Source organism: Podarcis gaigeae, assembly GCF_964106915.1.
Source record: "Podarcis gaigeae genome assembly, chromosome: 11".
NCBI classification, from domain to species: Eukaryota; Metazoa; Chordata; class Lepidosauria; order Squamata; family Lacertidae; genus Podarcis; species Podarcis gaigeae.
In genome coordinates this window covers 31,163,382-31,178,292 of record NC_139687.1, presented here as the reverse complement: position 1 = coordinate 31,178,292, position 14,911 = coordinate 31,163,382, and the positions used below count along the sequence as shown (strand labels likewise).

At 39.8% G+C, this 14,911-nt stretch overlaps 1 protein-coding gene across 29 annotated transcripts in view; it reads right to left on the bottom strand.

The window, feature by feature from the left end:
- MEF2C (myocyte enhancer factor 2C) overlaps window positions 1–14,911 on the bottom strand; it is a 161,530-nt gene that overhangs the window by 33,240 nt on the left and 113,379 nt on the right. For all 29 annotated transcript variants that reach the window (XM_083703247.1, XM_083703264.1, XM_083703253.1 and 26 more), the window contains 2 exons: window positions 6,546–6,732; window positions 4,073–4,120 (listed from right to left, as the gene is read on the bottom strand). In XM_083703247.1, coding sequence (XP_083559373.1) covers window positions 4,073–4,120; window positions 6,546–6,732 — 235 coding nt within the window. The remainder of the gene's footprint in view (window positions 1–4,072; window positions 4,121–6,545; window positions 6,733–14,911) is intronic.

The window sequence follows — 14,911 nt, the reverse complement described above, 5'->3', positions numbered from 1 at the left end:
CCTTTCATTTCATAGCTGGAAATGGGAAGGGGCCATCAGCTTCCATGAAGAGGGTTACTGCAACTTAACACTGTAGTAACCCTCAAGGAGCCAAAAGCCCATTTACTTGGCAGAAAGCCCTTCTGCAGCTAGAGTGTTGGGGACAATTACCACCTATCTCCTCCTCCATGAGAATGTTGCAACACATAGCCAGTACAGGGCTTGCAGCATCTAAGCTTTAGATTCGAAGATGTTTGCATGGCACTGGTGATGAGCCCTACATCACTGTGTAACAACAGAATGCAACTACTCACCTTTATTTGGGAGTAAGTGAGACTTGCTCCAGGAGAGTTGATCACACCAGCTTTGTTCCTCCTCAGGCTTTTTAGGTCAGCACAGGATAGTAGCTTAGCCAAAGTTTGGCTACAGACCACGAGTAAGAAGGAGAGACCTTAACCACAGTCCTGTGCTTGGACAACACACTAAACCATACCTTGATTAGCTGCTGCTCTGTGCTTACCTAGAAAGTCTCAGGAGAAGCAAAGCAGCCACAGCCTCCTCCTCCACCGGAGCTAGAAAGTTTGCACTAAGCCATGGTTTAGCTTAGCATGATGTGAAAATTGTTATGTACTGAAGTTTTCACCCTGGGCCAGCAGGGAGATAATGTAGATAGTTCAGGTCCACATATGCAAATAAGGGATCGAAAGTGACGTTCAGTGATTGGATAGTTACAGAAAATGGTTACTGTTGCGTTCTAGTGGAGCTCTATATAAGCAGGCTGGCTGAACCCTTCAGTTCAGTTCTGTTCCAGCTTACAAATAAAGAGCTTCTTTGGAGAAATCGCTGCGTCGTCTGCTATGTCTACCCACTATTCAACAAAAATGATGGCATTGCCATCTCCACTGCCTGACATCTAGTGGGCCAAATGTCAGACAAAGCAGTAGCAGCTCCTCATGATTTTATGGTAAATTAAGTTGAGGACTGCCATTTTAAAATGTACACTAGTGCAAAAGGGAGGCAGGAGGCAGTCAGATAATATTCTGTTCAAAATGACAAATATGAAAACAATTAGATAAAACACGGTCAATTAGATAAAACATTGGTCATAGTGCAAGTTGTAGTATTACTTTAGAGTAGTAGAAATTAATATAGTCTCAGTTCCCTGAACTGTGTGAGTTGGTACAAATGACTTTAATGGGACCAGGATAGCCTCTTTAGAGCCAATAACACATTTGCAATGGGAACACGCACAATACATTTACAAAATATGTTATTCATTTGATATGTTGAGTTTTCCCCTGAGATTTAATACTAATATTCTGTTATTAAGAAAATTATAGGCCAGATAATAGAGTTCAAAACCCATTTCAATACTTGATATATACTTCTTAACCTATTGTCCAAATTTGAAAAGGATTATGCCACATTTCAATGTGTGTGCCCCTTTAAAAACAAAGCAAACTAATATTTTAAATTTTATAGGTTAATTGCCAGTTGTTTTTTTCTCTTAGCTGAGTGTTAAGATGAAGAATGTAACTATAGGATTGTTTTAAAACAAGATGGCTTAAGGTCAAAGAGTTCTTATTCTTTCCTTTCAATCACAAGTTTCTTGTTTCAAAGAAAGTTGCCAAACCCGTGGCTTTATTTATAGCTTAGCAACACTACTAAATAGGAAGTCCACTCTCATTTTGTTGGCAGTTGTGATGGTCACATGGCATAAGCTACCCAACTGGAGAAAAGTTTTGAACAAATGTACTCCAGCAAACCTGAGATAACCTTGGTTTTAGTTAAAAATACCACTACTGGTATTTAATTGCTTGGGATAATAAAAAGTAGTCACTATTTCCAGGCTCTATTTATGTCTTGGGTAGGTTCCCAAGGTAAAGTTGTGGATAATTTCACGATTATTACACCAAACGTTCCAAACCAAGAAAATAGCAGCCTTTTGAAAACATGGGTATATCTAACCTACGTAGGTTTTCCCCCCGTTTCCCATCTTCGCATTACGGTGTAATTTGTTAAAGTAATGCAGGAACTGATGCCCTTATGTTAGCAATCAAAAGTTGCTTCTTTTTATAATTACAGTAGTAAAACTCAAAAACAACTACATTCTTCTTCCTTTGTTGCAAACTGGCTATTTTTAGGTGCCACAGGAAAAAATGCAAATGCATGAACTTCTAATTTGACAAAGACTGTATACCCTGGCAAATTGATCCATAAGATCACCCTATCAGCTTCTAAGATGGCAATGGCGACGTACACATGGGCCTCTGTTCCTCAAGAAAAAATGGTCAACAAAGAACTTTTGATATTTAAGAGGGAGAGGGGACTCTCCAAAATAGAACCATTGTTGAATGATGCCACTGTGGCAGACGTTTCAACCTCGTAATGACCTCTCCTCTTCCTTTCTGCCCTACAGCAAATGACTCTTCTTACTGCTCCAAATTTAAGACATGAAGAATGCACATCTGCAATAAGGTCTAAACACAAAAGGAACCAGGATTCTGGGCACAATCACACTTTTTATCTGTTCATATAAACACTACTCTTCCACAGGAAGGAGCCATCAGGACTTATAATTTTTTAAAAAAATCAAATTCTCCAGTCAATAATATATTTTACACTTTTAAAATAGAATTTCTCAGTAAAATTGAAATTAGGGAACATGATAAAATGGAAGATACAATAAGTTTGGAAATAAGTTAACAAATTGCTGATGCTTTATAAGACAGGGAACGCAGGGTTTGGAGGATGTGGGGAAGTCCTTTAGAATGGATGGAAAAAGAATATGGAAATTTGTTATTCTTCTATTCTATTCTCTCATAACTACTCTTTATTCTTTTTTCTGTATTTCTCAAAAGCAATAAAAATATTTAAAAAATAAAATAAAATAGAATTTCTCTCATTTTCTAGTTGTCAAGAGAAGTCTCTCCCGCCAACTGTCTTTCAAGTCAGCAAAACTGGTGATATTTAAACCAATTCTGTATGTAGAGAAATCTCCATTTCAATTCATGAAAGTTACCCTCTCCCAAAGACCAAAAATTCATTCTTGTCACTTTCCTATGAGCAAGGGGGGGGGGGGGGAAAGAATGCTATGCTTTAACAAACCAGCAGAGGACACTCATTAGTAGGTCAATCAAGTTCCATTCCTATCTTATTACTCTGCAGTTTTCAAGTTTCTCTAACATAAAAGGTCAAGAATCTTAGTACATGCTTCAAACAGATAACACCAACGTGAAACAGAACTTGGTTAACAGAATCAAGAAAAGTGGGGGGAAACTAACAATGAAGATTATCATGCTTTCTACACTCTCTATACTTAAGTGACTGTAGAAACAAACTTTTTTTAAAAAACAGCACACACACGGCAGTAAAAAGCATAAAATCAACCATAAATTACATTCATAAAAAGCATCACCAATTCTGCAGCCACAAACTGCATAATGTTGATGCGATGTCAAGATGCTATTTCAGAGGTTTTAATGCTGCCATATCCAATGAGACATCAGCAGCCTCCATGGCTTTTAAAAGCTGAAACATGGGAGCGATTAGTGCAGAATCCAAGCATTCACTTGGATAAAAAGGTTGAGTTGTTAGGTAACTCAAACTTGCATTCTTTGGACCCAGTTTCACGAGTCACCCTTTAATCAGTGGTGTAAGCACAATCATGATTTCTGCTCTAACGTAGCATGAGAACAATGGAGTAGGCCCAAGAACCATTCCTGAATCACCCCCCCCTTTTCTTTCTCACCACACACTGGTATGTGACAGCTTCAGTGAGGGATTTGTGAAAGGGTCCTCTGATTACCGTAGGTGACGCCTGATGGGTACTCTTGGTAACGAGAGTCTCCGTGACAGTACATTTGAAGTCTTTTAAAACAACAGCAACAGGAAGTCTTTAAATGCACGGAAATTGGGAAGTTTAATATTGAGAAGGCTCTTGGGAGTAGGATTTTCAGAAGCATCCAGGGTTAACCTAATTCTGCTCCTAATGAAATTATATAGAGTTATTTTAAGACCGGCTTCATGCTAGCTCTCTGTTGTGGAGTCTGCAACCATTTTAAAAGGGGACATAAAACACTTCTCTGTTTACCTGCACTGGTGCCTGCACCGGTTGTGAGGTCCCCACCCATCAGGCCACCTAGGAGAAGACAAATAAAATAGTCAAATGGAGAGAGGAGCTGAAAGAAACCACAAAGGTCAAACAGAAATTACAGCCTGTTCCTCAAAGCAATGCAAACCCTAGTAGAGTTCCTACCACCAGGGTACTTATAAAGATCAGGCTGCTTGAGCCATGCTGACTTCTGTCTACATATGTATAAGCGGATCCATTTCCTCTCGAACTGCACAGACATTCTGTCAATAATAATAGTAATAATACCCTGAGCAACTGATGGTTTATATTTTTTTAAATAAATATTTATTGGCATTTTCAAGAGACATATAAGAACAAAAACAAAAATAAACAAAAAAATAACAAAAAATACAAAAATCCCAAACTTAAAACTTAAAAAAACTATTGAAAAACAGATAAAATTTCAACTACTTATTTTCTTTTAACTTGTTTCTCAGACCTCCTCACACCTCCCCTTCTTGTATTCCAATTTAAGTTATCAGCTCAGCAAGTCCTTAAAACTGATGGTTTATATTTCATATTTGCTTAAACGTTAGCATCATCTTGACAGCAAGAGTAAAATGGAGTTTGTTGCTTCTCTTGCCTGATGATAAACCCATTTACTTGAGAATAAGTAGTATTTTGTTACAGAAAAGGGTGCTGTTAAAAATAATGGCAAAAACAGGTGCCCAAATTAGTATTTTTACTTTCAAAATAACATGTGCATCCATAACTGTGTTTAGGTCTGGGCAGCCACCCCCAATAACACCAAAATGTTTTGGTTTTTTTAAATAAGAAGCAAGAAATGATGCTGCAGTGAGCAGCATCAGGCTTGGCAAGGCTCAGGATGCCCACAGCAGCCCTGGCACCAATGTGAGGCTGGTTTGCTGCTGCTTCATAATCTATATGCCTCTCACAACCTTTCCAGTCATCTAGTCCAACCCCCTGAAATGCAAGACATTTCAATATTTTGTTTTTCTTCTGCTTTTTTAAAAAGCATATCATGTACCAGGGATGGGAAAGGCTTTGGCCTGAAACCTTGGAGAACTGCTGCCTATCAAATTGACAGTGCTGAGCTAGATGGGCAGCTTCCTTCGCTCATGTTTCCCAGTCCCACAAAATGCACAGTTATGACACTTTAGGATGCCAGCTGCATATTAGAGCTAGGATCCAAACAGCTCTTTAGGGGACTCAAGTGTTTTGCATGTGTACTGTGAATTTGCATTCCACCCGCTAATGGCATAATCAGACTCCTGCATGACCGGAGTGCATGATATCAGGAACAACAGGGAGCAAATCCTGTGTTGTCAAAGTCTTACAAAGACATACTGGAAGTACTTCCCTTAACACCTTTCCAACAAATGGTGGTGTATTTTTGCATGACATTCTTGGTATTTTTGCAAGCATCAATGGCTTGTTTTTTCTACTACCTTCCTTACGGTAGAGACCTTGCTTGACTTTTCTGAGGTCAACACGCTTAAGGCTGACTCTGCTTCAATCAGACAGAGTGAAGGATCCTAATCCTTATTTATCCTACTTACAGGTGATCCTACACCTGGGTGGATGGCAACGTCTTGCTTGTACAGTGAGACAAACAAGCCAGAAGTTCAAACACCATCGGTGAGATTCTAATGACCTGACACATTATCACAAAGGCTGCTTTTAGCCTCTTAACTATGGAGTCAAATGACCTATTTTGCCAGCAAGGATTAACCTCTCTCTCTACTTCCAACTCATTTCCCAGTTTTTTCTTTTATGAAAGAAGATGTGTAGCTTTTTAATGACATGACGACAAATGGGCCTAGATTCAGAGCCTACATTTTGAAACAGTCTTTAACAGGACAACAGTGAGGGTAAAAAAGATTTATTGTCAGAAGTCTAAGGGCACTTTCTAAAGAGAACCATTTTACTTCATGTTCATGAACAAGTTACCTACCACATGAATATTTGTTCCTTTTGTTGGGTGTCACACAAACATTCCCAGTAGCTTGAGTTCATTAATTCTCTTCATTTTAAAAACATTGTCTTCTTTAGATTAATTATCTTTAATTTCACAAAGGATTTAGCTCTTTTTAGAATTTAACTTTACTTCTTTTTAAATGAAAATTCTGAGAAATGATCTCAGTACCGTCTATACCAGGGTTTCCCAAACTTGGGTCTCCAGCTGTTTTTGGACTACAGTTCACATCATCTCTGACCACTGGTTCTGCTAGCAAGGCATGATGGGAGTTGTAGTCCAAAAAACAACTGAAGACCCAAGTTTAGGAAACCCTGGTGCACTCCACCTGGCAGCAATTCTTTAGGATTTCAGACACGAGTCACTCTTAGTCCAACCTGGAGATGGAAGGGCTTGAACCTGGGCTATTCCGAAAGCAAAGCAGATACTCTACCACTAAGCTACAGCCCTTTTCCAAACTTAAAAGTGAAGAAATAGGATTGGGTAGTGCCTTACCTGTGTTTCCTGCACTCGGTGGCCGGTGTGTCACACCAGGAGACATGCTATTCCGCTGTAAGGAAGGGTGGGCCAGAGGCAACAGGTTGGGGTTACCCAATGAGCTTACAGGGTTGCTGTATACCAAGCTGTTGTGGTTGGACACTGGGATAGAAACTGGCATCTCAAAGTTAGGTGGTGGAACAGCCTGTACAAGAAGAAGGGGGGAGGAGGAAACAAAAGACAAGAATAGTAAGGAGGCACAACAGTCTCAGAGAACACTTATGCTACATTTAGTGCAAAGATGTTGTAACCACTGGTTAAAAGCACACAGAAAAGAGTCAGGAACATGAAATATCACTACCAACAAGTTTTTAACCTCTGAGGCAGCAATCCTGTCTGACTAACTCATGAGTATGTTTCGTTGAACATAGTGGGACTTACTCTGAGTAAATCCACACAGCAGTGAACTTTGAGAAAAGCCTTTTTAAAATGCTTAATGGATTGTGAATTAATATTTATTTTCTCCCCACACACCCATCTCCTATTTCTACATTTCCTTTGTATTGAAAGACTGGAGAGGTCTTTTCTCTCACAGTTATGTTTAAAAGAAAACCCTGTTTCATTAAGTTTCAATTTTTAGCTTTCTTCCATTCACTGAAATTGTAATTGCTTACTTGCGGCATCTTAATATGGTGTCATAGAAGAATGTAGATCAAAGACACCTGATTACGATGACTTCACTTTACGGAGAAATATTAGAAGGCTGAGGAATGCAAAAGGGAAGCTTTTTGCTTTAGTCTCAAGAATCTTAGAAGCTTGGGATTATGAAAGGGACAAGTATATTGTATTCTTTCTTCTTCTTTTTGCAAAATGTACTCACTTTGCTTGATCTTCATGAATGTATCAGGCCAAATACAGATTAAAAAAACAACAACACTCATGGAGACAATGGGTTGTATCCAACTAAATTCTACTCAGAGTAGGTCCATTGAAATTAATGGCCTCAATTTAGTCATGTGCATTAATTTCAGTGGGTCTAGAACTAACATTGCCTGCAACCCATATATGTGAAAAAACCAAGACATTGGCTTGGCTTCTAAGCTCCCATGAGTGGACCTCCGCTCACAAAAAGCTGCTGTTGGAGGAAGAGGTGGAGAGGAGGCAGGCTTTTTTGTCAGTTCTCCCCACCCCACAAAACTGATCCAAAGGGTTGGACAATCTTTGACAGCAGAGGTAGTGGTGGCTGCTGCAGGGGAAAAGAAAAATGACAAAAATCAACCCCCCCCCCATCCTACCCGTGGAGGCATCTATTGGATCAAAACTCTTCAATGACTAGGATAGAGGTGAATTCTTCCTCTGGGAAGAATTGAATCTGTGATGTCATAGAGCTGAATGAGTTTGACCCTGGAGAAATTTGTTAATTTAAAAAGAACATAGTGGTGAGTCAAGAGCTGTAATGCAGGGCTAGGAATACGCTTTCCCCCTGCAACAAAGGATAATGATACTGAAACTATCTTAAGGGATTATGGCAAGGATGATGACGATTATCATGGTTTTGTTATGGATTCTCCACAAAACCTACAAAGGTAGGCACTAGGTCCCTATCCTGCTCTCATTTATTGGGGAAATATACCAAGTCAGAAATGACAGTCTATGCTAGAGCTTGAAGTACACCCAGCACTAAGTTATGTTTTCCCAGTGGAGTTCTACCCTAGCTTTAAAATATACTGTTTTTTTATATGTACAAAGCATTTCATGCTTAATGCAGAAGTTCAAAATTCTTAGTAATAATAAATCACATCCAAAGATAGAACCAGCATAAAACAACAACAACAACAACACAACTTCAGTTGGGATTGGTATGTGCAGACTTTCAAGTTATAAATAAATCTTTGTCAGGCTGAATGGAAATGCATTAGAAGTGTCAAAACAGCATTACTTTATAAGCTGGTTCATATGCTTTGTTTTTGAGCATTCCATAGCAATAACTATGGAAGGCACAATATGGCCTGTACTATGGAAGTTGCATGATTAGACCGACCTGTATCAAGCCTAGCTGTTGTCATTTCATTGGGTCTAAAGCAGCCTTTTCCAAAATTTGGCAAATTTGATGGTATTTTTCAATTTACCGTATATGGAAACTACTTGGAAGCAGTGTGACCAACACTGCTGCAGCTAATGCATGGCTGCTGTGTAGAGCAGCTTTCACAGGTACATACTGAATAAGGCCCATGATGAGCAATATATGTTTACTCAGTCTCAGATCTTGCCCTTCATAAGGTATAATCATTTTGCAAGTTAAGTATACATCTGCTTGTAAAAAAAGGAACCTTTGGAGCTAAAACTCTCCAGGGAACATTCCCTATCAGTGGAATCTAAGATACCAAAGCCCACAGAGCAGTAGCTGTAAAAAACAATGCACATCACTTACTGGTAATATTATTATCATTGAGGAAACCAGTTTCTCTCAGAAACTGTTTCCATGTGCATTCATAGGAAGCAACCTAATAAACTTGACTCTTTCTTAGCCAGGAGCTACCAAAACAGCAGAGGTCAATAGGGGGATATAGATAGTTGACCCCTAGGTTTGGGTAGCCAACTTGGGTGTTCTCCAGATGGTGCTGAATTATACCTCCAATCAGACTTGTTAAATACAAGTCATTATTAATATTACTACTAGTAGCATTACAATACCAGTCTGGAGAATTGCAATAGCTCTTTAGGGAGCTGATGGTGATTTGAAAGGCGTTTCTTGTGTTCTCTGTTATCAAACAAGTTTTGCAGGGTTTTTTTTTTTTTTTTAGAAACAATACCAAATCTTGCAAGACCCATTTCACAGAGATGGAAGTGGGGTGAGCCTTGACTCTCGGGCTGCTTTCGACACACTGAAAAAACTAACTCTTGTGCCTCTAACCTCAAAAGGGCAGTTCAAAAAATTGCAATTCACTTGTGCTTCCTCTGCTGCTGCCCTTTTAGAATGTCTGAAGCCAATCTAAAAATAGGGAGAGTCATTGCTGTGTCGCAAAATCCTGGCATGAAATTTCTTCTAACCCAAAATGAAAAATAAAAATCTCTTCTGCTTCCACACTTAACCTGTCTCATGAGGGTCTGGGAGAAGAGCCTGTTTTTCAACACATACACCGCAGCAATGGAAGACGCATGAGTTATGATGAAGGCTTAGTTTCTTAGGAAACGTATGTACCATGTAATTTAAAATATCATACAATTATGTATCCAAGTATAGAAATACAATGGATGAAATTCACCCTTTACAGCTCAGAGCCCAAATGCTGGGATGATGCGACAGGAACTTCTTGGAATTTGTGAGCTGCGAATAGAGTCTAATCCCTCTTCACTTAAAAACAAAAATAAAAAGGGCAAATAGGCTGAAATTGCAACCCAAGTCAACAGCTCTTCTCTTACACAACAGAGCGAAGATTTCAGTCTTTCTGGGTGATTCATTTGCAATCAAAGAGCTACTTTGAATTCAAAAAAGCCTAGAAGTGAGTTGCCCAGGTGTAGTTTATTGCTGCACAAAGACTCCAATAGCAACTTCTTGTTTTTATTTATTTCATTTCTATCCCGCCTTTCTTCCATGAGCAAACTCAAGGTTGCACGCATTGGGTTCCCAGGAAACCATCTCTCATCCAGGCACTGAAGGCTCACACCTGATTAGCTTCCACAAAGGTGCTGCCTTTGTGTCTTTGGGCCTTGGGATTTTACAGTTTGCCGTTACTTAGTAGAAACCAGAGATTTTAGATAGTAAATAGTACACAATACAAAGCAGTCTCAGATCACCACTGCTCCCCTAAAATCAAGACCATACACACGAAATGGCAAGCTGTTTTTAAAAAATAATTATTTTGAATTTCATACCTGCCAAGACCCAAACAGGCACATGTAAGTGTCTACAAAATGAACCAATGTCGAAGTGGATGTAATAATTCCATTTCCAAGTCGCTTTAGTGAACAGGCTAGCGTGAAGCCACTTGACCTGGCAGGGTGCTAAGAGATTTGGAGAACCACACACATGGCCGCCTGCCCACATCCTTTCCTTTCTGTAGGATCAGCAGGGTTTGTGTAGTCTTTCATCATGGTCACGTATCAAAGTGAATTTGAGGGGAATGCTTGGTTTATCATGCATGTAGGAAAAATGTACAACTGTGTTCCTTTGCAACTCCAGTTTATTTCAGCTGGGCTTGATTACACTTAAGACAAAGGTGGATTGTTCCCTATAGCTTTTAAATGTTCAAGCTCTATGCTAGGGCAGAGTGAGGTGGCAAGAATTGGGAGGATATAAAAAGCATTTCTGGATATGGCTAGGGAATGATAACACACAGGTGGGAAAATGAGCTTATAGAAAAGGGGGCAGACAGACAACTGGAAAAGGTGTGGATGACCTAGTGATTACGTTACAATAAAGAGAAAAGAAGCTTGTCCATGAATACCCGTCACTCTAAAAGCCAGGCTTGCAGTACTTTTCTATTTATGGATAATACATATGCAAACAAGTTATCATAAAATAGCACCAATTTGCCTAAGAAGCATAGAGTAAAGCAGCTGGTTCTCAACTGCACTTCATTTGAACAAGCAGTTTTGTATCTGTCTTGAGGCCAGTTAAGTCAATGGAAAACTCTTGTTTCAATGATCTTGTGCTATATGAAAACATATGTAGAACCTCAGAAACCCTTTGGCCAATCTTGGGTTGACTGCCATGAACATCCTTTTAATTGTTCCCATAATACTTTCTTTTTCATTACAATGGGGCTTGTGCAGAGAGTTTCCCAGTGGAATGTGTCCATTATGCCACGCTATCTGTCTTCTTTGCCAGAATTACCAGTGACTGCTGCCATGTTCAATTTGCATCCATCTCAAAAATCACAGAACAGATCAAATACAAATTTGTAAGGGGATCTATTTGGTATTTCCGGACCACTCAAACACTGGCAATTTGGAAAAAGAGCACCTGAAATGCTTTGCAGTCATTGACTCCAATGTAGTGCTGTGCTGAAATGGTCTTGCTTTCTAATTTCAACCTGTCACAACCTTAAAAATACATTATGGTAAAGTGACCTTCATAGCTGCATTTCCTTATAAGCTTTCAGAATCTTTTGCAGCCCAAATAAATGTATAATTGCTCTCAGATGTTTTGGCTGATGTGCACATGAATCCTTTCTAGACTATCAAAATAGCATTTCATAACCTCTATTCCCTGGGAAATACATTTCTGGCCTTGTTCTTCTTTCCTTATAAGCCCAGAAAAATGGCTAAACAGGTATCGTATTTCCCCCCTACAAATCATTTCTGAGTCCTGATTACCTTGTTAATTTCCTTTCTCACTGGTGAAAGATGTCAGGCCAAACTGAGTGATGAACTCAGGCCCTGTCTGCAATACTGGTGATGGTGGCAGGGGCAGAGTGCATAGGACTGATGCAGCTTGGAAGGACCTGGTGTTCCTGTGATCATATGGACACCTCAATTCATGATTGCACCCATATGTATTTTGGAAGCTGCCCTAAACTGAGCCATACCATTGGTCTATCTATTGTCTACTCTGACTACAGGCAGTTCTCCAGTATATCAGGCACAGATATACTGTGCATAGCTACATGATCAAACATGGGACCTTTCACAAGCAAAGGATAGGCCCTCCCTGCAATGGTGAAGCCCATTGCAAGTGCAGATGGTAAAGTGCACATGAAACACAACTGAACCACTGCTAACATACACTTAACCTGAGGATCTAGGTACAGTATTTCAGTTCTCCAATTGCATTTTGTACTAAGGCATGGACACTGGTTTCGTCAAGTGTGTACCATTTTTTAATTCTTGGAAGCAGATACTCAATCCTTTCCTTCTTCCTGCTTCTGAATAGTTTAACAGGCCATAAGAGACTCCTCTACACGTTATGAGAGTGTCATGGATTTTCAACTTGGGCATCCATTCTAGAGTACAGAATGTAAATTGAGAACCAGCCCTTAGAGCTGCCTGATGTGAACATGCTACTTTAGATACACAGCCACTTCTCTAAGTGATATATCATTTTCTGTGATGATGTCTCTTGTGTAAAGGCCTTCTTCTCTAGCCTCATGTGGAGAATAAAAATGGACACATCAATGCCAGGATTTAAAAAAGTCCTCTGCTGCATTTTCTTCAAAGAGGTTATGGCAAAGTAGGTGGTTGTTCCATCCCTGCTCCTTTACTCCAAACAAAGGCTAAAGGATGGTGTCTGCTCCAAGGTTAGTCAGTGAGCTTGCTGGCTGAGTAATTATTTGAACCTCAATCTCCCTGTTCCTCATCTTATCCTCTAACCACTCCACCACACTGGATCATTTTAGGTATGTTGCAGGCAGACCACAGAGGTAACATTGACTGCAATCTCATGAACATCAGAAGATGTGGGTGTGTCCACAAATGTGAAAACACAATATGGAGATATTAAAACACACACTCTTTTTAAAAATAAAACCAAACAAACTGATGCCCAATGCTGCGCTTTCAAAGGTTTGCTCTAAATGTGGGTTCTGTCAGAAAAGGGGAATGCCTTATTCAGCCCAACTTCTCTCTCAGATGGCTGCAATGTGTGGCCACCCCAGAAAAAAGGGAACTGTTGTAAAAGCTAACACAATAAAAAGTGGTCCATTGCATATCAAAAGGAATGTTGGAGGTGGCCCCTGGCGAGATCACACAAGAGATCATACAGGCTTAGGACTGAGACACTCAGACAATGTCAGCATGGTAACTGGTGTGCAAACTAGGAACTGTGGCATTCACATACCCGCTGTCTTGAGCACACAGATTGTGCAGATTGTCTTCACTGTAAAAAAGCCCTGTTGCGTTCTTGAAATGGCCTGGCTAAAGGCCAGCCCACATATCATTGTGTGCACTGCAAGCATTCGGCTGTCACACAACAGCTTCAGCTCTGGGTATGAGCAAGCATGAAGAGCAGTTACTATGCTGGAGATAGTTGTGTTGATTTGGGCTGACCCAATGCTTTTCATCATGAAATTTTAAAGCTAGTTTGCGCTCCACATTTTCATTTCAACTGCCAGCCGTAAACTATGAGACATATGCATTTGGAAACACACAAAGCCCCTTCACACACTGTTGAAAAGAAACACATTTATCCCTCTTCTTGTTAATACTTGGGATATGGGAAATTCAGTCTATTTCTGGTTCATATCACTTTCCTTTGTGTTGATCCATAAATCAGTTCTGCTCAATTTCTACATTAATCTACTTTTTAAAAAATCTGCACAAAATAATCATATTTAAATACTTATTTTTTTATTCAACCCCCCCAAACCACATGCATGTTTTATTGTTTTATATTTAGTAAATTGCTTTGAGGTTTTTTTTTTTTTTTACAATTAAGTGATGTATACATTTTATGAAATAAATAATAATAAATACATACATAAGTGTATTTTTCTCTCAGAACACACATTTCTAAATGTATTCTAGCCTAAGATATGGATTTGTAAACATTATTTGATAATTTTTAAAAGACAAGTGGTTGCAAACTTCAGCAATGTATGATATCTTCAGGATAGCTACATTCTGATCCATACATTATTAGCCTGGGAGGTGCAGATCAGGACAGTTCACATTGGAATTTGCAAAGCCTGTTCACATTCTCCAACAAAGAAAAAAATGGACACCTGCGCACACAACTGCTTTGTTCATGATGACCACTTTTCTCCACTGCCTGAAGCACAGAACTACATAACTTCAGCTCCTGTTCATAGCAAACTGAAGGACAGTAGCTCAGCATCAGCTTTGAATGCAGAATGTCCCAGGTTCAATAGCTGGACTCTCTAGGGAGGGCTGCAAATGTCTCTTGCCTAAAACTCTGGAGAGTCAGGGCAGATGGACTGTTGCTCTGATTCAATGCAAGGCAGATTCTTATGCTCCAAATGGAGACAGATGAGATGCTAGTCACAAACACCAGCCCTGCAGAGGGTGGAATGGCCATGTGCAGTTTCCCTGACATCTAGACAAGCAGAACAGATTTGTTCAACAGCAGTAGGAAAGGCCACTGGCAGTGTTGTATGAGGCTGCTCAGTATTTAACACCGATGCAATACTTTATTGGCCCAGAGGAAGGGCAGAAGAAGAGATTGGGAATAATTTGAGTGAACGCAATCTTGACAAGGAAGAATATCACAGCAACAGGGAGACAAACTGGCCCCGTCCATCAGCCAAAGATGGAACAGCTGCAGGAAACATGCTTTCCCCCTTCCTGCCAGAAAGAACACTCTGCTCCAAGGGCCAGTTTCAGAAGCAAGAGGGGGGAAACACTTTGACAAGGGAACAAGAGTCATGAAGTGCTATTTAAGCAAGAACACCAGTAAGGGAAGACCAGCCTGGCCCAAACAAGATAGA